The sequence below is a fragment of the Squalius cephalus genome, assembly GCF_949319135.1.
Source record: "Squalius cephalus genome assembly, chromosome: 4".
NCBI classification, from domain to species: Eukaryota; Metazoa; Chordata; class Actinopteri; order Cypriniformes; family Leuciscidae; genus Squalius; species Squalius cephalus.
Window position 1 is genome coordinate 26,575,588 of NC_137125.1, and position 27,476 is coordinate 26,603,063.

Consider the following 27,476-nt stretch of genomic DNA (forward strand, 5'->3'; position numbering starts at 1 on the left):
AATAAAACGACGAATATCTCGTTCCCGAGAAGGCCACCAGAACCTTTGCGAAACAGAGGCAATAGTACCTCTAACACCCGGATGACCGAAGAACTTGGAGGAGTGGCCCCACTGGAGGACAGCGCGACGAGCAGAGGGAGGAACAAAAAGTAACCCCTTGGGGCAGTGGCGAGGCGTGATAGAGTGAGACAGGGCGCGTTTAACGACACGTTCAATTCCCCAGACGGCCGCGCCCACCACTAATCCTTGAGGAATAATCCTCTCATCCGTGGGTTCGACTTCGGGGGAAGCAAACTGGCGAGAGAGAGCGTCGGGTTTCTGATTCTTGGAGCCAGGACGATAGGAGATAGTGAAATCGAAACGAGTAAAAAAGAGAGACCAACGGGCCTGACGCGCATTAAGTCTCTTAGCAGAGCGAATATATTCAAGGTTACGGTGGTCAGTCCAGACTATGAACGGAACCGAAGACCCCTCCAGCCAGTGACGCCACTCACCCAACGCAAGACGAATAGCAAGAAGCTCGCGATTTCCCACATCGTAGTTGCGCTCGGAGGGAGATAGGCGGTGTGAAAAATACGCGCAAGGATGGACCTTCTCATCCGTGGGGGACCGCTGGGAGAGGACGGCTCCCACACCCACCTCTGAGGCGTCGACCTCCACAATAAACTGTCTAGAAACGTCAGGAGAGATGAGAATGGGTGCGGAAGAGAACAGAGATTTAAGGCGATCAAAAGCAGTCTGCGCAGCGTCACTCCAAACAAAACGGGTCTTGATAGAAGTAAGTGCGGTGAGAGGAGCGACCACTTGACTAAAGTTTAAAATAAAACGTCGATAAAAATTGGCGAAGCCTAAGAAACGCTGAAGGGAGACACGAGAGTCGGGCGTGGGCCATTCCATGACAGCGCGAACCTTAGCGGGGTCCATACTAATACCCTGGGCAGAGATAACGGAGCCGAGAAAAGAGACCGACTGGACATGAAACGAACATTTCTCGGCTTTGACGAACAATTTGTTCTCCAGAAGGCGTTGAAGGACCTGACGAACGTGTTGCACATGAACTTGGAGAGAGGGGGAAAAAATTAAGATATCATCGAGATAAACGAAAACAAAGACATTAAGCATGTCTGAGAACGTCGTTGACCAAGGCTTGAAAGACGGCGGGGGCGTTGACCAGCCCGAAAGGTAAAACCCGATATTCGAAGTGACCGAGGGGAGTATTAAAGGCGGTCTTCCACTCGTCTCCTTCCTTAATGCGAACAAGGTGATAAGCATTGCGGAGGTCTAATTTTGTGAAGAACTGGGCTCCCTGCAGGATCTCAAAAGCGGATGACATAAGTGGTAAGGGGTAACGGTTCTTAACAGTTATGTCATTTAAACCTCTGTAATCAATGCAGGGACGCAAAGAGCCATCCTTTTTCTTCACAAAAAAAACCCCCGCACCGGCAGGAGAGGAGGAGGAGACTATAGTACCAGCATCGAGTGACTCGGAAAGATACTTCTCTAAAGCCTTACGCTCCGGAGCGGAGAGAGAGTAAAGTCTTCCCCGAGGGGGGGTAGTACCCGGGTGAAGTTCAATGCCACAATCGTAGGGGCGGTGCGGAGGAAGGGAAGCGGCCCGGGAACGACTGAAGACCGCTCGCAAATCGAAGTACTCCTCGGGGACCCCTGACAAATCACCTGGTTCCTCCTGGAAAACAGAAACAGAAGACACAGGAGAAACAGCAGACATCAAACACTTAACATGACAAGATAGATTCCATGAGAGGATAGTACCCTTAGGCCAATTAATCTGAGGATTATGCTCTACAAGCCACGGATGGCCCAAAACTACAGGAGTATTAGGGGAATGAAAAATTAAAAAAGAAATAGTCTCACGGTGGTTTCCGGAAACGGTGAGAGTTAATGGAGCTGTGGCACGGGAAATCCTGGCAAGGATCCGTCTATCCAGAGCAAAGACAGTGGTGGGATCCTTGAGATCGACAAGGGGAATTCCATGTGAGAGAGCCCAGGTCTCGTCCAAAAAATTACCCTCGGAACCAGAGTCAATCAGGGCATGACAAGAGGCGGAAGAGCAGGGCCAGCGGAGGTGAACAGAAAAAGTAGTCCGTGAAGGCGGCGGAGGGTGTAGAGAGGAAGCGCTCACCAGTAACCCTCTCTCTACTGGTGAGCTCTGGCTTTTACCTGACAGGTGTTAACGAAGTGAGTGTCAGAACCGCAATACAGGCAGAGTCGATTCATGATGCGGCGCTGGCGTTCGGCAGCTGAAATTCGAATCCCGCCCAGCTGCATGGGCTCCGGATCAGTGAGAGGAGCGGCAGAGGAGGTGGCCAGCGGTGGAGTAAAGGATGAAGGTTGCATGTTGCGAGCGCGTCGTCGAAGTTCGAAGCGTTTCTCCACTCGCAGAGCCAGATCAATTAGAGGATCGAGACGAGATGGGACTTCACGAGCCAGGACTTCATCCTTGATCTCGGCGTTGAGTCCCTCGATGAAACGCGCCACAAGCGCAGGCTCATTCCACCCACAGGAGGTGGAGAGAGTGCGGAATTCCACAGAAAAATCCGCAACCGTCCTTCTTCCCTGACGGAGAGTGGACAACACACGGGATGCTTCAGGACCATGGACAGAACGGTCGAAAACCCTTAACATCTCTTCTTTAAAAAGGGTATAGTGATCAAGGCAGTCTGAATCAGCGTTCCACACGGCCGTACCCCACTCACGAGCTCGTCCCTTGAGAAGAGAGATGATGTAGGCGATACGAGAGCGTTCTCTGGCAAAGGTGAGGGGCTGAAGCGAGAAGACAACTTCACATTGAGTCAGAAATGCCATACATTCTGTTTGCTCACCCGCATAACAAGGGGGATTATTCACACGCGGCTCTGGAGCGTCTGCAGTGCTGGAGGACGAGTCCGTGCCGAGAAGATGGAACTGTCTGGAGAGATCATTAATCTGGGACGCCAACGTATCAACGGCAAGGCGAGCAGCGGAGAGTTCCTCCTCGTGCTTACCCAGCATGGCCCCCTGAATCTCCACAGCGGCCTGGATAGGGTGCCCTTTAGCTGGATCCATTTGGTCGGATTATTCTGTCACGGTATGCAGAGAGAATCCAAAAGGCGAAATGGCAGGTAAACAGTTCTCTTTAATAGAAATAAGTCAAAGCCAACAATGGCCGGTTAACAAAGGCAGTTCGTAAATAAGGAGATCACAGATAGTGACTATGAGAAGCTCAACTGGCAGGTCCGGATAACTGGTACACAGCGAGACCAGGGAAACTGGTGAGGCGTCGGACACTCTGCGACTCTCCACGGCAGGCGGCTGGGCACAGCACAGATCAGGTAATACAGCAGGTAACGAACAGACCGGACAAGACAGGACTGGACTAAGACAGGACTAGAAACAATACTCTTAAGCTGAGTAAACTCAATGGTCAGTACATACGTGACGGTAGGAAATAATCCGACAGAGCAGAAGAGAAAGAGAGAACTAGAAATAGAGAGACAAACGACAGGAGATGGGAAACAGGTGTGTGATGAGAGAATGAGAAACAGCTGAGATAGATGAAAGGGAGATAATGCATCAAAGAGAAAGAGCGGGGAAGTAATGACCGAAAAAGGCCAGCAGATGGAGACAGATAAAGATAAGAGAAACAGGATCATGACACCTTTCCATTAACATTTTTGTAAATTTTGCGGATGTCGATTATTTCTTGCTTTGAACATTACTTGTACCGTCCTCAATTTAACCATATCAATGAACGTCAATATATGTGACTTTAAGAATAATAAATTGGTCTGTTCCTGATATCCAACATTATAATGATTCTGATTGCTCTCTTTTGTTATGTGCATAATGACTGTAGGCTGGTTTTGTAATTGTTTCCCAGATTTCCACACAGTAACTCAAATATGGTAGTATAAGTGTATTATACAGAATATGCATTGATTTATTATCCAGAATATATCTTGATTTATTCAATATTGCTATGGTCTTTGCCAGTTTTGCCTTAACGTGTTTTATGTGCGGTTTCCAGCAGATTTTTAATTAGACTGAACTCTATTAATATTTTTTTCATATTGAATTACATTTATATTTATACTGGTTCTTTGAAGATCATATTTTTTTCCCATCACATCATGGACAACAATAATTTAAATAGTTATTTCACCAAGAATTCTCCATTCGCGCTTTAGGATTACAGGACTTTTATTTTAGTTTGGAGATATGACGTCATAAGACCGCACCGCGTTCCTGCCTCTGTTGTGATTCGGCTGAACAAAGGTTTGTAATTTTTAAACGTTTTAAAGTATTTAAATCAATGCTAGCTGTCCAGACAATTTTATACTTTTTGCAAGCGATTTAAAAATGATTCATTCTTATTAAAAGTAACATTTGAATGATTTATCTACATTAATGTTCACCCACACATCAGTAACAGAAAAGGTGCGTCTCATTTCGCTCCCTATATCGTCAATAAGTTTATTGTAAAAACGATTTCGGTCACTGGCGGGTGGTGATGGAGAAATGGAGCTTTTGAAACCCCGAGTCAATAGGCCTATGTCACACTTCCTGCTTCCGGAACGCGGAGTAGGGATTCAGAACTTCCGGTCAACAGTATATCTCGATAAGGATTTAGATTATCAGCCATAATGTCTAAACCATCCGAGATAGACTGACCACGAGCTATGAGGTTGTGAAACGAAGGTTTTTGCTCCTGTAGAAGCTATAAGTTCGTATGAAATCAACCTTGTTTTAAGAAAAACATGTTTTATCCGCGATCTTATGAAAAAAACTACACTACCCACAATCCTAAGCGTAGCAGCAACGTCTGCTGATTGGTCCAACTCGCTGTTACCATAGAAACGTTTACCTTACTGGCGAACGGCTAGAGCTATAACAACAATGGTTCTCCCAGAAGAACTTGTACCCTTTCCTCAGTTTTGACGTTTCCACTTGAGAGTTTTCATTTACCATCCGAACCACATCGTCATATGTGACTTCAGGCAGGTTGCGGAGAGATTTGGTCCAGCGGTATCTATCGGACTCCGCCATTGTAAAAAGCTAACCGGAAGAGCCGTATCCCTACTAAAAGACGTACTTCCGGTCTTCAATTTTTTCGTGACATAGGCCTATCGAATCAAATGTTTAGCGAAATGATTCAGTGATTCGAATCGCCGCACGCTGATCAAAACCATAGATATAATAAATACATAGATTCCCATCGGCCGCTTTGGACCGTTGCTGCGATACGTCAACGAGTCCGCCATATTGATCAGGGCAAGACCGCTCTATAAACAACTACAAGTAAACGGGTTGGCTGTGGCTTTTCTGGACAAAAAGCACAATAACTTTAGATTTCTCAACCGTTTTCAATGGTTTATGACCTGCGTGCAGTACGAGAAAGGTTTCGTCTCCAATTATATTTATATATATCAATTATATAATTTATTTATAGTTTTCCTCCTAACCTTATTCTTACAGTTTAACACACAGGTTTTTGTTTTATCATTCATACCTAAACAATAAATGTCTTTATATACATTTTATAATACAGGGAAAAATAAATCAAATTTGTCTCTTCATTTTGAATGAAAATTTTAAAATGTGTTAAAAATGTGTGAATGCAGCGGGAGTAATGGAGGCTCTTGGAAATAAGCAGATTCTCAGTCTGTGTGTTTTTTTCATAGCCCTGTACATTTAATTATCTATAAGCATTTTACTGCTTTTTAATGTCAGTAATATGTCAGTGTTATACAACTACGCCCGTTTCACACATACTCCGTTTGCGTATGCGGTGCAGGAGCAGCACGCACTATAATGCTGTCACTTATGCTACGTTTGATCCATGGATGTACCACAAACACATTTACTCACTATTTGTATTTCAAACCTAGAAGTTAACAGCAACTTTTATTTAAAAAAAGTTTTGTCACCAGTGCGATTCTCTTTGTACACATGCACTCTTTAATAGACGTATTCAAGTTTTAAACACAATTTAAACAACGTATTATTCAATGCATCACTTCATATAGTATATATTAAGTTGCTCAAGCAATTGGTAACATATTTAACCATGTAGGCTACTTATATTAAAATCACAAAAAATTTAAATTAAAACATAAAATTGACTAAACAGCAGACTCATACTTTTTCTTTTGCATAATTTAAATCTGTATACAATAAATCTTGCACAAAGGACTTGTTTCTCCACCTGATCACCTTGTTGAAGTAAATGTTGTTTTCTTTGCTTTACCCAGGTCTTAAAGTAAAAAGTTGACTGTGAAAAATAGTAGTATTTAAAGCTGCAGTCCGTAACTTTTTTGTGTTAAAAATTATCCAAAAAAAACCAAAAAACATAACCAGCCAGTGTTCAGAACTATCTGCTTGCCTTAGCTCGATTCAAATCGGTTAGATTTTAATAATGATTTTAATTCCAGTGGTACTGGTGGATTTAAAATCAAGTGTTCAAAACGGACGCAGAGACGGCTTTTTTTTTGCTAGACAAGTAAAACATTTCAATAGTTTAATTACGTTACAGTAGCACACTTGTTAGCTTAATTTACTGAGTTTCCTTTGTTGTGCCTTTATCGTTTTGCTATTATCGTAAATATGAATTATTTTGTGCTAGCTATGAGAGGGAGCAATTCACCTCTACTCCAAGAAAATCAAACCCGCCTCCTCCGTTGTCAAGTATTGGATCTGAATCAGATCGGTTAAAGTGAAAATTTTCCTGATATAAGATGTTTATACTATATTAGCCTATATTATAACACCTTTATGCATAACAGGGATTCCGTTCATACACCGTTTATTTCATAGCACTATGATTGTTATTTGTTTGTACAAAATAACTGCTCTTTTATGATTTGCATGGTTTGACATATGATAAGCGATCGTTAGATTTAGCCTAATCAGCGCGATTTACTGCAATGCTTTTTTTCCCCCTTAGTTGATCAGAACAAAAGTGGATGTTACTTACTTGTTCAGACGTCATTTTCCGTTGAAAATTCTAATATTGGTCATACTTCCAAAAAGTATATTCTGTGATTCTGAATGCCCGTATTCACACCAGCGCGGTGATTGACAGCCGCACACTCACCTCAAAACATTGGATTCATCCGCGCTGTTTCATGCCGATGTACAACCATAGACTGTAAAAAATATGGACAAAGTGCCTGTGACGTCACCCATAGACTTTCTGAAGAACTGTTTTGAAGAACTGTTTTGATGGCGGCGCCATCTTGGAAAATCTTGGGAAATCCTAACCCCGCCCACCTTGTGTGAGACTGAGCCGGTCTGATGAGTCCGAGCCAGAGAGCCATACTCTCTATGGCTCTGGTCCGGGCTAACGTGAGCTGTTTTTGTGTTATTATGTGGTAGCTTTATGTAGAATCCTAAATCCCGCTACTATAATCTCAAGTTGCGTCAATAGCAGAGGAGAAAGACCGCGAAATTTAAAATTACTACTGTTATTGTGTCACAAAATGTAGTTTTAAGAGTTTTTCAGTCAAGAATGTAGTTGTTTTAATCTCAAATATGTTGTTTGTTTATACAGATAGCGCCTATTTAAAAATTTGATCTGACGTTTGCGGAGTTGTGAGATCCAAGGGATCACCGGGCGCTCAGCGCTATGTATCCGCCTGGAACAGCCTTACCTTGGCTAGTGCATCACGTTTGCCGCTATATCTAATGGACGATCTTTGATCTCATTAATATATAATTTGTTCCCCTGGCAAATCGTTTTATGGCTTCTTATACCTTTTAGGCTACTTATACTTTCATAATGGCTGTCTAAGCTAACTGAAAAACACACTAACAACGAGAAATGTTTAATTTCACAAACTATAGCTTCGGTTAAATACTAATATATGAAACTTATAAGTTAAAATACATGCTAACTGTTGCAGTGCCACTGCCCACAAACATTGATGCTAAATAGTGCTCACTAGTTACGTGAAATAGTAGTGGATTGTCACTTACCGGAAAAACCCATTTTATGTACGATATTTCAATACAAATGTTCAGAAAGGATACAGAGGTGGTATGATGTGTTGTGTCAGATCATGGCCGAGACGTCAAATTTCAGGAATTCCACTCGGCGCAGCCTATGCTCAGCTGTCAATCAAGCTGTCAATCAAAGTTAACCACGCCCTTATTTGTCATACATTTTAAATCTAAATAAATACGATCTAAACTAACGAGTTAGAAAAAAATTCACTCCCCTCACCGTTGTCAGGCACCCGGAACCTATCGAAAAATACAATAAAAGTCCATGGGACCAACCTGTAAAAACATGAATTTATGCTGCGAAAACGGACATTTTAACATGGGGGCTATGGACATATGCTCCCTTTTGGGACCTTCCCCTAGCGGATTTTCGATGTATTGCAGTTTTTCACACTTCCGGGTAGGCTTCATTTTTCAGATTAGAATGTTGCCGCTTGTGTACAACCCACCTAAAGTTGATTCCGCAAGTAACTGCAATTGCAGATTTCGAACAGAGATGGCGACAAAGAGGAAAAACTACGGACTGCAGCTTTAATTAAATGCATTTGTGGTGGGTTTACTACATGTTTTCGGCTGAAGTCCACAGTAGTCGATTGCCGAGTTCACGCGCGTGATAAACCTATGCGCGTGAACTCGGCAATCGATTACTTTGGACTTCAGCCGAAAACAGGATGTAAACACAGGTATTTGCGCTGGCTTAAATAACATCATATCTTTCACATCTACTGCAGTCAGATTAACTCGTGTTCACTCTGAAGGAATCACTCACATTTTCTGTGCACTTGTAATGACACATCAAGGATGTTAAGAGGCTAAAAGCAGGTTTAAAACTTGCCCCATTGAAGTCAACAGGGTGCAAATTTTAAAAATAGAATAACTCGGTGTAGTCAACACCGATTTTTGTCGTTGTTCTCTGTATTGACAGCACTCCAAATGTACAAAAAAATGAGCTCAATGTTAAAATTGACCGGAGTTCTCCTTTAAAGCTCCAGTATGTGATATTTTTTTTACCACAAGAGGGCGCAGTTTCCAACAATAACAGGCGAAGCTTGATGACGCTATGAAGGAGGTGACGATGGGAGATGTCGTTTTTAATGCGTTTTCACCATCTAGCGATGTATCTAAATGGAATTAATGAATCATGATCACGGATGAGGTAATTTATTCGTTTTTGTATTACCTGTATGTCTGATCGTATTATTTTATGTCATCATAATTAATGAACTGCAAGGAACGTGAAATGTTATGCTATATTATCCCGTTACAACTTACAGCTATTTGTCAAATGATTTGTTTGGTTTATGTTGTGCAGTTTTACGTTTTTATGGTTAATGCCGTGTTGTTTAACGTGTTCAAACCAATATCTAAAAGTAAATTTGAACGAACATTTGCAAGTAATGACTAAATATAATTTTTTAACAACATATCCGATTGTATTTAATTGTACTGCCATAATCTCGGTCACCACACGTGATAAAAAGCCTTACCGAAGTACAAAGAGCAATATAACTTTGTTTATAAGTGCTATTATTGACAGTTGCATGTCTTACCTGTCTATCAATACACTCGCGAGAGAGTCTCTGTCAAGTCCAAGATAGTCGCGCAGCTCTCTCCATCTCGAAAACGGCTGCCGATATTTATCCGGGTTTTATTCCTCCGTTTGTCACACAGTCCGTGACTCCGCGTGTATCCGAATATGGACGCTTTCGTTTTGTTGGCACTTCAATACTCGCCAAAGAGTAATCGTGATCCATAACAGCTATAACCATACAGTCTATGGCTATAACGCTTTAACCACCACTTCCGCATTTGACCATGTGATATTCCGGTGTGGTGGGTCATATTTTTTATTTTATTCTTTTTTATTCTTTGTCAGACGTCTTTATTGTTTATTGTGATAAGAAAAAAAAACTCAATAAAGTTGTTGAAAAAAAAAAAAAAAATAAATAAATAAATCCGGTGGTGGAATATCCGATCACATGGTCCACACAGGAAAAAAAGGATAGAGCGGACATTGCGTCACTGAGGCGCGACATTTCTTTTCCGGGACGGCCAGTTATTTAAAATCGGAATTTCTCTGAAATAAAAAATCTTTGGAGACTTTTGAGATATTGTAAGTACACAACTGGAGGAAATATATCACACTGTTCAAGTTATTTTCGGAAATTTTATTACAAAATTCCTACATATTGGAGCTTTAACACTGAACTACTGAACTAGAGCTGACTGAGACGCACCCAGAGATTTAGTTTGGATTTATTTTTCCTTTCTGTTAATTATTCTCATCTTATTGTCTAAACACACAGAAAAAAGGAGACACTATTGTAAATAGTGACACACTATTATAAAGATGGTGTTTATTAAAGAGGAGAGTGAAGACATGAAGATTGAAGAAACATTCAGAGTGAAACAAGAAGATACTGAGGAACAAACAGGTTGGTTTCATTCTCAAAGCTGAACTCAGTCATTTGATCCTTATTAAAATGTCCAGCTCTACAGAAATTAATGATATTTTTGAAGAATGTCATATTAGTGTGTAACATTAAACCCAATATCTGAACTGGAACAAGGAAAACCAAAAGCGTTTTTTTGGGCTACATTTATAATGTACTGTGGCCGCAAAAAAAATAAAATAATTGTAGACAAAGATAAAATGAAAAGGGAACCTTTTATTAGTGGGTGTTGATCCCGGGAATGAATACATGGCAACAACCGCTGCTACTCGTGAGACGCGAGTAAGCGCATCACATGTGCTTTTGACTCAACATCACAAGTCAAGCATCATCACGTCACTCACATAAGAGCGTAGTAGAAGCGTCGGTTCGGTTGTCCGTGGATGAACAAGCAGCATTCTAAAATGTCAGATAAATGGGGAAAGAATGGAATTCTGCAAATATTGCAAATGTGAAGTAAGAGCTCACCACGGTGAGAATTCTTTGCTAAATATAATGAGGATTCGAGCTTACATGCAAAGAAACATATGCTGCCATGAATTTAAACCATCACCACGGATGCTTTCTCTCTTTACTGCTGAAATCTATTCAGCACCACCTGAGAAGGGTGGGGAAGAGAGCACAAATGTCTAAAATAAAACAGCCCTGAGAGTTCTCTTCAAAGCTGTAATCAAAATGAGGATGCACAGTTAGACCATCTGAGAAGAAAATGTTGTGAAAAGTTCTGGAAAAAGAGAAGACAAACAACAAAAACAAAGGGACAAGTGGTCAAGTTCACCCAGTAAGCATTTTGGTAATAATATTATTAAAAGCCAGTGTATGTTAATTTAGTTTAACAGTGTGTTAATTTTAATAGTGATGCTTGTGTGTAAACAGAACAACCGCAGATCTGGAGAGAAAAGCATCAGAGAGAAGTGCTAAGAAGAGAAAAAGTACATACAAGTTAGTACTTCTGACTAGGAGGGTCAGAAAATATCAGAGAGGACATGTTCTTATTTGACCTTTATAGTATGAGATTGTGTATAAAAAAACACAGTGTGTGATTTTAAGAATTTGGGTGAAACAAAAGGCCAAAACTTTAAACTTAAACATATATACATTTATTTTAAGGCCCTTTGTGGGAATCCAGCCGTTGTCTAATCTGATTGGACACTGGAAAATTGGGCTAGTTTTCATTCCATTTGGGTGGGTTTTGAGTTGTCATTGGGCTGTAAATATTTCTGGGACCTGGCAACCCTTCTCGTAGGACCATTCGAAGTGGGAACTACATCCGGTTCACGGAAGCTAATATTTTGGTTAGCAAAATCCGCATACCAAGGCCGCAAATGTGGAGAAATTACCCAAAATGAGGTAAGTTGTGCTAAGATAAAAATATGTACCAGCTTATTGATTGCTTCTATAGCTATGCTATTCAAATAGACTTAATGTGACGAATATTTTTTACGTACTTTTTGTAGCGAATTCGCGTCATTCGTCCATAACGGCTGGATTCGGCTATAATGGCTACCTAATAATGCTGTATTTAGATGGCTTTCAGCACTCACATGCATTTTATTTAGGCAGATTATTTCTATAATCATTACAAAAATAGCATGTTAGGATATAAAAGCAATTCCTGTCCTTTGTTTTAACACAGAACATAATGAATGCAACAACGTTCTATGGGAAGCGACCAGGTGGACTTAAAATCAGGATTCCATCAGTCGAAAGTGACGACAGCTGTCTCAGTGACAGTGGGGATAGTGATGAAGACTACACTCCTACACCAGGTGATGAAAGCAGCGATGAAAGCAGCGATGGTGAGAGTACTGACAACAGCAACAATGATGAAGACTCCGATGGAAATCGTGATGTACATCCTAGCACCAGTGCTACTGCTGCAAGAGGGAAATCAGCTACCACTACAAAAAGAAAAAGACAAAAGGTAGTATGGAAGACAGTGAAGCAAAATAAGTCTGCAAAAGACATTCCAATTTGGCAAGGTGCTCTTCCAGATGCTGATGCAATCAGATTGCCCATTCAACACTTCAGAGACTTTTTTGATTCTGATCTTTTGGATACTATTGTGGAACAAAGCAATCTTTATTGCACACAACAAAATCCAAATGGTGCCCTCAAATTGGATCAGAATGAACTGGAGCAGTTTATTGGCACTGTAGTGTACATGAGTGTTTTCCATTTACCGAGGTCAAGAATGTACTGGTCCAGTGCATGTTGAGTACCGCATGTTGCTGATGTGATGTCCCGAGACAGATGGGAAGAAATAAAACATTTCATTCATTTCAGTGACAACATGGCACCCAACAACAGTGATAGACTTTTCAAAGTCAGGTCACTTATTGATTCACTCCTCCCCAAATTTCAGGCTCTCCCTCAAGACCAAATGTTGTCTATTGATGATCAAATAGTGCCATTCAAAGGAAAAGAAAAAGGTCTCAAGCAATATATCCCCAATAAGCCATACAAATATGGATACAAGATCTTTGTGCTTTGTGACACAAAAGGCCTGGTGCATTCATTTGACATATTTGCAGGGAAAATTGAGCCTGTACCAGGAATACCAGACATTGGGGCAAGTGGAAACATTGTGCTAAAGCTTGCACAAGTTATCCATGGTGATGTCAGTCATCTGGTGTACTTTGACAACTGGTTTTCCTCCTTGGATTTGTTTGTTGCTCTTGCAAACAATGGGATACCAGCTCTTGGGACTGTACGGTAGTGTCGCTTGCGAGGGTGCAGTTTCAGTGCAGACACAGAAATGAAGAAGAAGGGAAGAGGCACATTTGAAGAGCAACAGGTTGTTGTTGACAATGTGGAAATAAGAGCAGTCAAATGGTTTGACAACAGAGGGGTGATCGTTGCAAGCACATTTGCCAGTGCACAGCCGGTTTCCAACATTGAAAGATGGGATAAAAATCTGAAACAGAAAGTGACTGGAATGCCCAAGCATCATCAGCCTGTACAACAAGTTCATGGGCGGCGTTCATGCTCTGATGCACTGATTGCATATTACCGCATCCACATAAGGTAAAAAAAGTACTACCATAGACTCTTTTTTCACTTTGTGGACATGGTCATTGTCAACAGCTGGTTGTTGTATCGGCGGGATTGTGAGTCACTGACAGTCCCAAGAAAGAAGCAGAATGATTTGCTAGCTTTCAGAACATCTATTGCACAGGCACTCTGCATGCAAGGCAAGGATCTGTCAAAGAAGAAGAGGGGGCGGCCTTCATTGGATGTTGAAAGGGAGTTTGAGAAGAAGAAACATCAAGGTCCAGCTACGGTTATGCCGACACAGGAAGTCCGTTCAGATGCTGTGGGTCACTGGCTAGTGGTTGAAAGTGAGCGACTGCTGCAAACTCCCACATTGCAAGGGCCAGACTGTAATCAAATGTGCAAAGTGCACCGTTCACCTGTGCCTCAACAAAAACAAGGACTGCTTTCGTGAATTCCACAAGTAAGACTGTTTTATGCAAAGGCACTTCAAGTGACATGGTCACTTTCCACATGACCCAGTTTCACATGACAGATGAAAAGTTCAGTAATTGTTTGTATCCTGAGAACTTTGAAATCTAAAAGCAGGCCAGTAAAGTTTGAGAAACCCTGCCCGAGTGAATACATACATACACTAACTGTTTCATGTATCTGCTAAACAAATCAATCTCACAATAAGCACATTAGGCAATCTGAACTTGCACATTAGGCAACACTTTAAATCATCCACCCTCTCTCCAGAGCTGTTAATTTACATATTATAGTGTGTTTTTTTGTTCACTTATGCACTGGAGAAACAAGGAAAGAGTTAAACAGAGTGTAACATGGAATGTATAAAAACTACTGTCAATGTTAGGGAGTAGGAGAGTGTTTTGTTTCTTGCTGTTGTCAAGATTCATTAATATGTCAATTAAAATTTTGAAGTTCAAAACAACTTTGTGACATGAATAAAATCTACATACCTGAGATGGGAAAATGTGTTTTATTAATTGTACCATTTTGTCTTTTTTTTTTTTTTTTTTTACCATATATGCCTGTTGTCGCTAATTTGCACCATACCTAAATTTATATCTATTCTATATGCTATAGACAAATTAACAATCTCAACTTAATTTAGCATCAGCTTGGAGCCAGAAACACACATAATACATTTTTTTATATATAATTGTAAATAAATTCAGGCGTCAAGGGGTTAACATACCTGAACATAATAGCAATATTTGATGACTCAAACCATAAGCCAATCTTTTTTTTCTACTCCTCTCAAAAGAGCTCACTATACAACTAGTGTCCTGTAAATTTAAAAAAACAAAACAAAAAAAACACCTTAACTGTCCTAGAAGAAAATAAATTTTTTCCAGGCAGTTTGATTGAAAACCGCATCAATATTTAACATTGACATAATACTTATTAGGAAATATTTGGGTGGCAGTGGGAGATTCAACTATAAATGTTGGTAAAACTTTACAATAAGGTTCATTAGTTAGCAATAGTTAAAGGAGAACTCCGGTCAATTTTAACATTGAGCTCATTTTTTTGTACATTTGGAGTGCTGTCAATACAGAGAACAACGACAAAAATCGGTGTTGCCTACACCGAGTTATTCTATTTTTAAAATTTGCACCCTGTTGACTTCAATGGGGCAAGTACTAAACCTGCTTTTAGCCTCTTAACATCCTTGATGTGTCATTACAAGTGCACAGAAAATGTGAGTGATTCCTTCTGAGTGAACACGAGTGAGTCTGACTGCAGTAGATGTGAAAGAAATGTATAAAAATTATGTTATTTAAGCCAGCGCAAATACCTTTGTTTACATCCTGTTTTTCGGTTGAAGTCCAAAGTAGTCGATTGCCGAGTTCACGCGCGTGATCATAGGTATTAAACCTATGCGTGTGAACTCTGCAATCGACTACTTTGGACTTCAACCGAAAAACAGGATGTAAACAAAGGTATTTGCGCTGGCTTAAATAACATAATTTTTATACATTTCTTTCACATCTACTGCAGTCAGACTCACTCGTGTTCACTCAGAAGGAATCACTCACATTTTCTGTGCACTTGTAATGACACATCAAGGATGTTAAGAGGCTAAAAGCAGGTTTAGTACTTGCCCCATTGAAGTCAACAGGGTGCAAATTTTAAAAATAGAATAACTCGGTGTAGGCAACACCGATTTTTGTCGTTGTTTTCTGTATTGACAGCACTCCAAATGTACAAAAAAATGAGCTCAATGTTAAAATTGACCGGAGTTCTCCTTTAACTACATTAATTGGCACAAACTAATAATGAACTGCACTTAAACAGCATTTATTAATCTTTGTTAATGTTAATTTCAACATTTACTAATACATTATTAAAATCTTGTTAACATTAGTTAATGCACTGTGAACTAACACGAACAAACAATGAACAGCTGTATTTTTATTAGCTAGTGTTAAAGATTAACAGATACTGTAACAAATGTATTGATCATGGTTAGTTCATGTTAGTTAAAGGAGAACTCCAGTCAATTTTAACATTGAGCTCATTTTTTTGTAAATTTGGAGTGCTGTCAATACAGAGAACAACGACAAAAATCGGTGTTTCCTAAATCGTGTTATCCTCTTTTTAAAATCCGCACCCTGTTGACTTAAACGGGGCAAGTTTTAAACCTGCTTTTAGCCTCTTAACATCCTTGATGTGTCATTACAAGTGCACAGCCAATGTGAGTGATTCCTTCAGAGTGAACACGGTGAATCTGACTGCAGTAGATGTGAAAGATATTAATAAAAATGAAGTTAATTCGGCCAGCGCTCATACCTGTATTTATTTCCTGTTTTCGGTCGAAGCCCACAGTAATCGATTGTCGAGTTCACGCGCGTGATCATAGGTATCTAAGCAACAGTGGAGAACTCGACAATCGACTACTGTGGACTGCGACCGAAAACAGGAAATAAATACAGGTATGAGCGCTGGCCGAATTAACTTCATTTTTATTCATATCTTTCACATCTACTGCAGTCAGATTCACCGCGTAGGAATTACTGTGTGTAGGAATTACTCCCATCTAGTGGTGAAATTGTATTTTGCATTCAAACGAATAATGCTCTCCAGCGCCTCACTTTTTCAAATGCGCGTTGCATCTACGGTAGCCGTTATGTACCAAAAAGCTATGACAGGATGTCTTATAATAGCACTTCAAGTTTTTCTTCGGGTGAACAGGTTTGTTATTTAAAACAAACTGAAACTTGAAACAACGAAAAAAAGAATGCTACAGTTTGAATTACTGACTGTGAAAAATATTAACTATGGTAGTTAGTAGTAATGCCTTCTTTACTCGTTATATTTTTTGAAGTACGTGCATTGTTAGATATCATCATCATCATCATCAGCGCATTCTCTAACGTTACTTTACTCAATAGCTGCTATTCATCAAAGAGCCTGTTCAACTTTTAACTATAAATGTTCTACTGTCTATATAATAAAGTACACAACCAAGCAATGAAAAAAAAAGCTTGTAATTAAGACCGTAACATTGACTTACCTGTCGAGAAGAAAGCAGGCAACTTCAGCGTCTCTTTTGAAAGCTTTCTCCTGCATTAGCTATCCCGACATTAACCCTTGTTTTTGTAATCTCCGGTCACGTTTCCTTTTACGGTCTATTTTGGACTTTTTCGACGACGAGGACTCATCCTGTGACTCAGCATATGTATGAATGAACGGTGTATAAATAACCGTGCAGTGCAGCCTTTTAAATTTGCCGCGGCAGTGACAAAAGCGCCTCTCACTGCTCTGCTCCTCCGCTTCTGCTGGCTTCAGTCACGTGACGCTGGTTCTGAACGAAAACGCGTTGTGGAAACGCGTTGGCCTAGTACTTTTTGTCCCTCTCTGCTATTATAGTTTTTCAAGATGGCGGAACTACATGGAAGCCTCCGTGGACCTACCCGTCCCATGTATATAAAGATAATAAATTCTTCGTTTACGAGAATTAGTCTGATCATTGGCATAGGTATTTGTACACCATTGAGGGCATATTTATGAATAAAAATATTGATTTTAGATAATAAAATACTTAAAAAGCTGGGGGCGCTGCTGAGCTCTAATGGAGTAAGACGTGAGTTTGGAAGCTCCTGCCGATTTTGATTAATATTGTAATCTCTTGCGCTTTTTCGACACATATTTAGTATAGTCTTACTCCGCTGAATTTTTTTGTTAGGAAGTCTAACTCTGGACTGCGTAAGATGGCTGGAAAGAACTCTAAAACTCGCAAAACTATTCAGACACAACTGCGGCCTAGTCCTCAAATCGCGACCACACCCTCGAGTGGGTCATCTGCTGCTTCAGAGGTCGAGGGCGCCTCTGCGCATGCTAACCTTGACATCGATGCACTCAAGCTCGAGTTGTTGGCCTCGGTGAGGAAAGAGATTGCTGATATTTTTAAAAAGGAACTCCAGGATACACTCGGGGATGCTCTGCCTACTATTAGGCTCGACCTGCAAGCGGTAAAGTCACAGCTGGCGAATGATAAAGCTGCTACCGAGGCTACCATGTCCAAGCTTAAAGGTACGGTTGGAGAAATGGAGCACGCACTCACTGAGTGCTCCGATGACATCGCCGTGATGAAAACTACTATCGAGCGCCTCACAGCTAACGTAGCCAAGCTGGAAAATAAATGTGAAGACTTGGAGTCCAGATCACGGCGCAACAACGTTAGGATAATGGGAGTACCGGAGGGTCCTGACACCTGTACTGCTGCAGCTGTGGCCGCCTTGCTGAAGGAAGCGTTCAATCTGGAAAAGGAGCCGCTTTTGGACCGGTCCCACCGGACCCTCCAACCCAAACCCAAGCCTGGTGATCGTCCGCGAGCCATTGTGTGCAAGTTTCATTATCACAGTGACTGTGTGGACATTCTGCGCCGCGCTAGAGAGCTCCGACAGATTAAAGTCAGAGGCTTGACCGTCTCAGTCTTTCCTGACCACACCGCCAAGATAGCTCGGGCTCGGGCGGCATTCAATGAGGTCAGACGCCAACTTCGTGGCATTGATGGTGCTCGTTATGGTCTGTTTCATCCAGCGCGACTTCGCATCACATACAACGGTGTTGAGAAGGATTTCGTTTCTGCGGAGGAAGCCAGCGACTTTGTCAAAACTTTGGTTCCTGGGTGAGCTCCAATAGCTTTTCAGATCTGTTCTATTCCAGTCTTAAATCTTTATTTGTTCAGTATTAGTTGGTTTTCTGGCTTGCTACACTTACTAAATTAGTGCCACTATTGTTTGTTTGTAGCAGGTAAATTTTTATTTTATTTATATTTATTTTCCTCAATCTTACTGGACATTGTTAACAAGACTATACATTTTGTATTTTCTCATTTTATGCTTTCTGCATTTATTTGCGCAAGATTGAGGGATTGCCTACTGTTATTTGTTCATTTGTATTTTCACGTGCTTTACTGTATTCATGCGCTTTAAATAATGTTGAGATCGGCGGGAGTTTTTTTTTTCTCTTTCTTTTATCTCTCGCTTTTGATTGCTCGGCATGATCTCCGGGTTGTTCAACACTATTGTGGACAACTTGTGGTTATTGTGGGAAACACTGCTGTCTCCTTTGTTCTGTGGTTATTTGGGGACTTTGGGTGTATTTGTGTTTAGGGGATTGTTGGGGTGGGGATGTGGGGAGGGTGTTTCACCTCGGCTCCGTATGACCATTTTAATTTTTTTTTATTCAGATGGTTATTGACAATATATATCCCAGCACTGCTGGGTCAGGCACACCTCTCAGATTTATCAGTTGGAATATACGTGCTATGGGTAATCCTGTTAAGAGATCTAAGGTTTTTGCGCACTTGAAACGTTTAAACTCTGATTTAGTATTTTTGCAGGAGACTCACCTTCGTGTTAAAGATCAGTGTAGGTTACATTGCCCTTGGGTAGGCCAAGTCTTCCACTCAAATTTTAATTCAAAAGCAAGGGGGGTCGCCATTTTAATTAACAAAAAAGTTCAGTTCTCATCCACTGATGTTATTGCTGATAGGAATGGCAGATATCTCATGGTTGCTGGGACCCTGATGCAAAAAAAGGTTTTGTTGGTAAACGTATACGCCCCGAACTTCGATGATGTTGAATTCGCTAACAGATTTCTGAGTAACATCCCCTTCTTGAATACACACTTGCTGATCCTTGGTGGGGATCTAAATTGTGTTTTTGACCCAATCTTGGATCGGTCTAATCCTCGAAATCTGACTCAATCTGGTATGTCTAAAGCATTCTCTGATTTTATGGTACAGAATAGTCTTATTGATCCATGGAGATCCCGTAACCCCTCTATTAAAAAATTCTCTTTCTTTTCCCAGGTGCACCATTCATATTCTAGGATTGATTACTTTTTTATTGATAGTACACTTAATTCATGTGTTAATTCTTCTGACTATTTAGGTATTGTAATATCTGACCATTCACCTTTATTATTAGATATTCAACTCTCTAATTATAAACCTAGCCCACCACTTTGGAGATTTAACTCTCTTCTTTTGGCAGACAAAGAATTCTGTGAACTCATTTCAAACTCTATTGATGAGTTCTTGTCTTTCAATCACAATGACTCCTCTTCGTATTCGTTGCTGTGGGAGACACTTAAATGTTACCTGAGAGGTCAAATTATTTCTTACTCTGCTCTTTCTAATAAAAAGATTAATGGTAAGCTTAATGCACTTACATCTGTGATTAGTAACCTTGATCAGAAATATGCATTGAACCCTTCTCCAGAACTACTTAAGCAGCGTCTCGATTTGCAAGCAGAATTTGATCTTATTTCAACTAAAGAAGCAGAGCGCTTGCTACTACGCAGTCGTGGCTCTTATTACGAACATGGTGATAAGGCAAGTCGTTTATTGGCACATCAGTTACGACGACAGGCCACTTCCCGGTTGATACCTACTATTAAAAACACTTATGACACTATTACTGCAGACCCCTTAGAAATTAATGCTACTTTTAAATCATTTTACTCTTTATTATATAAATCTGAATTTCCTACAGATAACACCAAAATGAATACATTTCTTCAGAATCTTTCGAACCCTGTCATTGATTCTATTACTGCCATGCAAATGGACTCTCCACTCTCTCTTGAAGAAGTATTAAATGCAATTAATGTCATGCAATCTAATAAAGCCCCAGGCCCCGACGGGTTTCCGATTGAATTTTTAAAAAAATGTATTGGCAAATTGGCACCATTACTTTTATCTGTATTCACTGAATCTCTGGAAAGTGGTTCTTTACCACCAACCATGACACAAGCCACTATTGCTCTCCTTCTCAAAAAGGACAAACATTCAACCTCCTGTGGGTCTTACAGACCATTGTCTTTGCTTAATGCTGACGTCAAGGTATTGGCTAAAGTAATTGCATCCCGCTTAGAGAATGTGCTTCCTCATATTATATCCGAAGAGCAAAATGGTTTTATAAAGGGACGTCAATTGTTTTTTAATACCCGTACACTTTTCAATATAATTTATTCTAAACACTCTGCTGAACTTCCTGAGCTTGTGATTTCTTTGGACGCCGAAAAGGCATTTGATAGGGTAGAGTGGGAGTACTTGTTTGCAGTTTTAAAAAAATTTGGATTTGGTGAAAATTTTATTTCTTGGATTCGCCTCCTCTATTCATCTCCTAAGGCCAGTGTTCATACTAATGATGTTTATTCTGATTATTTTAACCTTGAACGTGGAACTCGCCAAGGGTGTCCCTTATCACCTTTGCTCTTTGCTATTGCTATCGAGCCTCTGTCAATTACATTAAGATCTTCCCCTTTATTCAAAGGAATCATCCGTAATAGAACTGAATGTAAACTATCATTGTATGCGGATGATTTGCTATTGTATATATCTGATCCTTCACTCTCTATCCCTGCTGTTTTAAGTATTCTGGAGAACTTCAGCTCTTTTTCAGGTTATAAATTAAATTTGGAGAAAAGTGAGTGTTTTCCCATTAATACTGCAGCATGTCATATGCAACAGTCAGATTTGCCTTTTCGATTTAGTCCATCAGGGTTCAAATACCTCGGTGTCAACGTGACTCGTTCTTTGTCTAGCCTTGCTTCTGCGAATTTCACTCCCCTTATCTCTAAGATTACAACCAATATTCAAAGATGGGGTAACCTCCCCCTTTCATTAATTGGCAAGATCAATGTTGTTAAAATGAATATTTTACCAAAATTTCTATTCTTATTCCAGTCAATTCCTCTTTTTCTACCAAAACATTTTTTTGACGCACTTGATAAGTTAATTTGTTCTTTTATTTGGGGTGGAAAACCACCTAGGATTCGTAAAACTCTACTGCAGAGATGCAGACTTAGTGGAGGACTAGCATTACCTAATTTTTTTAATTACTACTGGGCGGCTCACATTCATAAACTTTGCTACTGGTTAAAATCCCCTGGATCCTTTTGGTGTAAATTGGAACTATCATCCTGTAGGGGATCTTCTGTACCTGCTTTACTTTATACCTCTTTACCCACAAAACCTTCTCTATATACTGATAATCAAGTGGTTCTTAACACGCTCAAAATCTGGTATCAGTTTAGACGACACTTTAAATTTGTAAATGGTTCTTCCTTGGGTCCTATCAACTACAACCACTTATTTCCTCCATCATTTTCGGATTCGACATTTTCACTGTGGTATGACAAGGGTATTACACAATTTAGAGATTTATATGTAGACGGTGTCTTTGACAGTTTTACCAATTTGTCATCTCGCTATGAACTCCCTGTTAGTCATTTGTTTCGCTATTTTCAAATTCGCAATTTTGTGGCTAAGTATTTCCCTAATTTCCCCTCTTTACCTCCAGAGCATTGCTGGGAAATCATGCTTTCATTTGTCCCTCATATCAGAGGAATCATTTCCAAGCTGTATGACATTATTTTAGCTTTTAGCGATGATTCAAATGACAAGCTTAAGTGTACATGGGAAAGGGAACTGGGAATACAAATACAGGAGGAGTCCTGGGTACAGGCTATAGAGAGGATACGTTCTAGCACGACTTGTGCTCGTCTTGGACTTATTCAATTTAAGGTCTTACATAGGGTACATTTCTCTAAGCTTAGACTATCTGAAATATATCCGGATGTGGAAGACAAATGCGATAAATGTCATGGCTCACCTTGTCATCTTAGCCACATGTTTTTTTTCTGTCCTGATTTGAAAGATTTTTGGCTGGGTTATTTTAATATTATGTCCTCTGTTCTTGGGGTAAATCTCCAACCTTGTCCTCTGATTGCTATATTTGGAATTCCTGACCCCTCACTTGCACTTAACCCTACCCAAAAGGACATCATAGCTTTTACATCTTTACTAGCAAGACGCTCTTTATTGTTACACTGGAAGTCTGCTAAATATCCTTCTATCTCCCGATGGCTCAGAGACGTCATGTATTTTTTAAAACTTGAGAAAATTAAATACACGTTGAGAGGATGTACAGTCAAATTTTTCCATAAATGGCAACCTTTTATTTCCTATTTCACTGATTTAGTGGTACTACCCAATTGAATGTGTGCCTGTTTTTGTTTTGTTGTACTGTTTTTATTGCATAAATAACCAGTAATATGTGTGTTGGTCGTGGTGTGCCAAGTGGGTGGGGGGTTGTTCATTGTTTATTGTGGTACTTTGTGATCCATTGTAATTATTTTCTCCTACATCTTTATCAGTGTTTTTTTTTTGTTTTTTTTGATTATTCATATTTTTATATGTATGTATCTGTGTATATATGTATGTGTATGTGTGCGTGTATGTATGTGTGTATATATAGATATATAGATACATGGATATATGGATATATAGATATATAGATTGGATATATAAATATGTTCTATGTGCGTGTATATGTGTCCATGTACATATTCATGTATGTTTAAAGAGGGAGAAAAAAGGAAAAAAGGGGGAAAAAATGGATAAATTGTATCTGTGAATGGAAATATGGTATTGTTTTGCTTTTCCCAATAAAAAGAAAGTAAAAAAAAAAAAAAAAAAGCTACACATAGTCCCTTTAATACATTAACTAATATGAACCTTATTGTAAATCTTTTCTCCTTTTGTGCAATGATGCACATGGAAGATAATAATATTTAGATCCTCTTCAAATTCAGAGGGCCAAAAAATGCTTAATTTACAACCAGCAAATAAGTTAACAAAATACAAACAAAACTTTTGTACATTTGTATTTTTTACAAGGTTTGGTGAGCAAATATAACAGCTAGTTATTTGATAACAAACTAATAATAGATGTCTTAAAACTGTTTAAATATTTTTAGTTAAGCCATGGTAAATAAACAAATGTTTTCTGTAAACTGTAGACTGATTTAAAGGGCATATTGCAGGGTTTTTTAAATTAATATATAACATACATTATATGAAAATACCATATGAGAAGTTACCATAGTATATGTTTATATTTAAATCTAGTTCCTACATTATTTTTCTGTACATTGGCTCACTGGGTACTCTAACCTGCAATATGCCCTTTAATATTGAGGTGAAGTTTGATATCTGGCATTAATTGTGACCTGTGTCAGTATCTATCCGAACAGATGTCGTCTGTTTTTTTTAAACGGATGAGATCCTGCAGGAATCCAGAAAAAATTTACTCTACAACCGGTGCTAATTTTACAGTGCACAATGCAACAAGCAGGCAGTTTTTTCTTGACAAGAAATTCTCTGGTTAACACACAATTCAATGGGATGGAATTAACTTTCTGACCCCTACCTGCGAACTTTCCTGTGACGTCAACCGTGAAGGGGTCTATACAGCTATAATGGTAGATCGCATCACCACACATACACCTTGCAGAATCTGCTAAATGTTAATTATTTTAACAAAATAAAAGGGATTATACTAAAAGCATGTTATTTCTTCATTTAGTACTGTCCTGTAGGGGCGTCGCACCCGGTGAGAGGGTTCAACACCCGCACTTTTTCTGCAGTTTTTCCGCAGTTTTGCACAAACGCCTTAGTACAGTCGCTCCTCCGTTTCTCTGGCCGCTCTGTGTCTGCGGCGCTCGCTGCGGCTGCCTCCTCTCCCCCTCCCTCTTAAACATCACACCGGCTTTGAGTGTGACCGGCTGATGATTGGCTGTTCTGCCTTAAGTCCCGCCTCTCTTGGTGTGTTAGATTTATCGGTCAGCTCGTGCTGAGGAGGCGGGAACTTATGGTTATGGTTATTTACATCTCTGATTTTTTTAGAATTATGTCTTCTCAAAATCATTGGTGCTGTGCAGATGTTGGCTAGGCAGGGCTTACCTTTTAGGGGCCATGAATGTGGTGAGGGAAATTTTGAACAGGTTCTGAAGTACAAATCAGAGGATGACCCCTCTCTAACCAAGTGGTTGACAGGTGGTTGGTGGTTCAAAATGACTTTGTTCAGCAGCGTGATCATACGAAAAATAGTTGAAAACATCAGATCACTTCCACACCTGCAGTACTCTGTGATGATGGATGGGACACAAGACTTGACTGGAAAAGAGCAAGAGGCAGTCTGTTTGAGATATGTTAACAAGGATTTAGTCCGTCGTGAAGAATTTATTGGTCTTTATTAGGGATGCACCAATCCGATACTCAGTATCGATATCGGCTCCAATACTGCCATTTTTGCCGGATCGGGTATCGGTCAGACGAGGCCGATCCAAATCCGATATTGTGCGTATACTATTCTGTGTTATTGTTAAGCCCCACAAAAGGCACACAAACATTATAAAGCACCATAAGTTTTCGTGCACAATATTATAAGTGTTCTGAAGCCATTATATAGTATAATGTGAGATAGAAATTCATATTTAAGTCGTTAAATTAAAGATCACGTAAACGTTTCCCTCAGCTGCGGCTGTCAATCATTCTTCATTCAGCATTCAAACAGTGCGTCGCGTTCGGTTACGACTGTCAACACGATGAAACTCTCTCCAAGATGATTCAATGTTACTATTATTATACTTGATCTGTAGATAAAGGTCTATGGTTTCGCATAAAACAACTTTATCTTGCTGGACTTTATTGCTGTACCTTAATCATGTTACTTTCTACCGGGTGTCTGTTAGATCACAGCACTGGAGTAAAGTCAGGTACTATTTGTTCTTCACGTGCACAGTAACTGAAATTTAAAACTGTTAAAAGAAAATGCTGAATAAACTATTGCATAGATAGATACTGTATAATACACTACGCCTCAATATGTCTTTTCTTTGTGCTTTAAACTTTTCAATGCGGACTCGACGCGTTGCACGCTGTGACTCATGTTGCTTCAAGCGCATCATTCTGCGCTCGGAATGCGCGTAAACGCTTTGTGCCGCACTGCATTGGAGCCTTTCATATCATAATACAGTGATGCAATGAAAGATTATTAATTGGCTTTTGGCCATGACTGTAGTTATATTATATATATATTTTGTTCTTAAAGGTGCATTGCGCAACATTTCATGTTAAAAATATCCGTTTTTCTAACCCATACATGCTTAAACAATTGCCTGATGGGCTGAATGAGCCCTTCTCTGATCACTGCGATTGCCTCTATAATCCTGTACAGTAAAATAAATAAGAGGGATTTGGGTCGGAATTTGAAACTGGGCGTGACGTCATGCGCGTTCAGTTGCAGTGTTGCAGTTTTGCTTGTCGCCAGAGGGGGCATAGTTCTGCAAAAACTCAGAGACTTGCGCAATGCACCTTTAATATATGTTGTTTGTATAATATATGTTGTTTGTATATCTGGAGTTTGTAACAAAAATAATTTCCCCCTGGGATTATTAAAGTATTTCTGATTCTTATTCTTTAGCAAGTCTACTGTTGTGTATTTTCACAACAGAGTTTTGACTTATTTTCCATGTGTTCCGAGTGTGTTTTTATACTTTTCTATCATCACTCATTTAAATGGGAAGCTTTTTCTATCTTGTATGTTATACCTTTTGTACCCTTCTGTCATTGTATTCATCGTTTTTATTGTTAATAAACAAACCACATCCATCCCCCGCACTTTTGAAAAGCTTGCTACGCCCCTGCTGTCCTGAATAAGACATTTTACAAAAAATATGTTTTAAAATATAAACTGAATTTATAAAATTAACCCCATTCAAAAGTTTAAGTACCCCTGATTCTTAATACTACGGAGCCCCTAAAGGGACATGGTGATGGGAGAAAAAAATACACCCCTTTGTAAAAACATAAATTGAGTGAACAAAAATTAAGGTGAGATAAACCCCCTATTGCCCAAAGGGGGGGAATTCAGAAATTCTTTAATTTTTTCTGCAAAACTGAACAGTTGAGAGGACACTTTTCTAATAGGAACGTGGTTGGTAACCCCTGTATTAAACTCAGGTTAAAGGAACACTCCACCCATTTGCATTAAGCTTTGCATTGTTAGAAACCCAGTCATACTATTGAATGGTCGTGCAACACTCTCTCATTTTCCCCTGAGATGGGAGAAATCCGTATTTACCTCTTACACTTCCTCCCACAATGACGCAAAAATCGTCATTTTGCGTCATTGTCGGAGGAAGTGTAAGAGGGGGGATTTCTGTTGAGACTACAAGCACTAGTTCCCACCCTTTCAAACCCGCCCATAGGGGGTTGGACCTAATGCGCTAACAGACCTAACACAGATCACTGCCAGTGCGTTTGATTTCACCATTCATTGTTTACATGCACACCTTTTGTTTCAATCTAACTGAATTCATTCCGATTGGTGAATTTGAATGTAGTGTTTACATGAACGCTAAACAAGTGATCGGTTGATGTGCGTTTTACCCTTGCTAAGAAAATACCCGCTCCTCCGTGAGAGATAGCCCACGAGACCGGTGCGTCTCACAGACGCTCATCAGTAATCACTCCACCGCTTTTGCGTTCTACATGTGCGTTCTACATGTTTACTGTGGCGAGCAGGACGAGGCTAGGGCCGCAGGAGAACGTCGCGAGGCCGGTGGCGTGATCGGTTGATGTGCGTTTTATCATTGCTAAGAAAATACCCGCTCCTCCGTGAGAGATACAAGACCAGTGCGTCTCACAGGTGTCGGTCA

General features: G+C 39.9%; 1 protein-coding gene across 1 annotated transcript in view; it reads left to right on the plus strand.

Annotated features, from left to right (window-relative positions):
* The first annotated feature begins 4,221 nt into the window (after positions 1–4,221).
* The window catches only part of LOC307157466 (uncharacterized protein), a 47,172-nt gene continuing 23,917 nt past the window's right edge, over positions 4,222–27,476 (plus strand). Inside the window, exons 1-2 of the mRNA XM_079869378.1 lie at positions 4,222–4,279; positions 10,315–10,436. Coding sequence (XP_079725504.1) covers positions 10,352–10,436 — 85 coding nt within the window. The 5' untranslated portion in view covers positions 4,222–4,279; positions 10,315–10,351. The remainder of the gene's footprint in view (positions 4,280–10,314; positions 10,437–27,476) is intronic.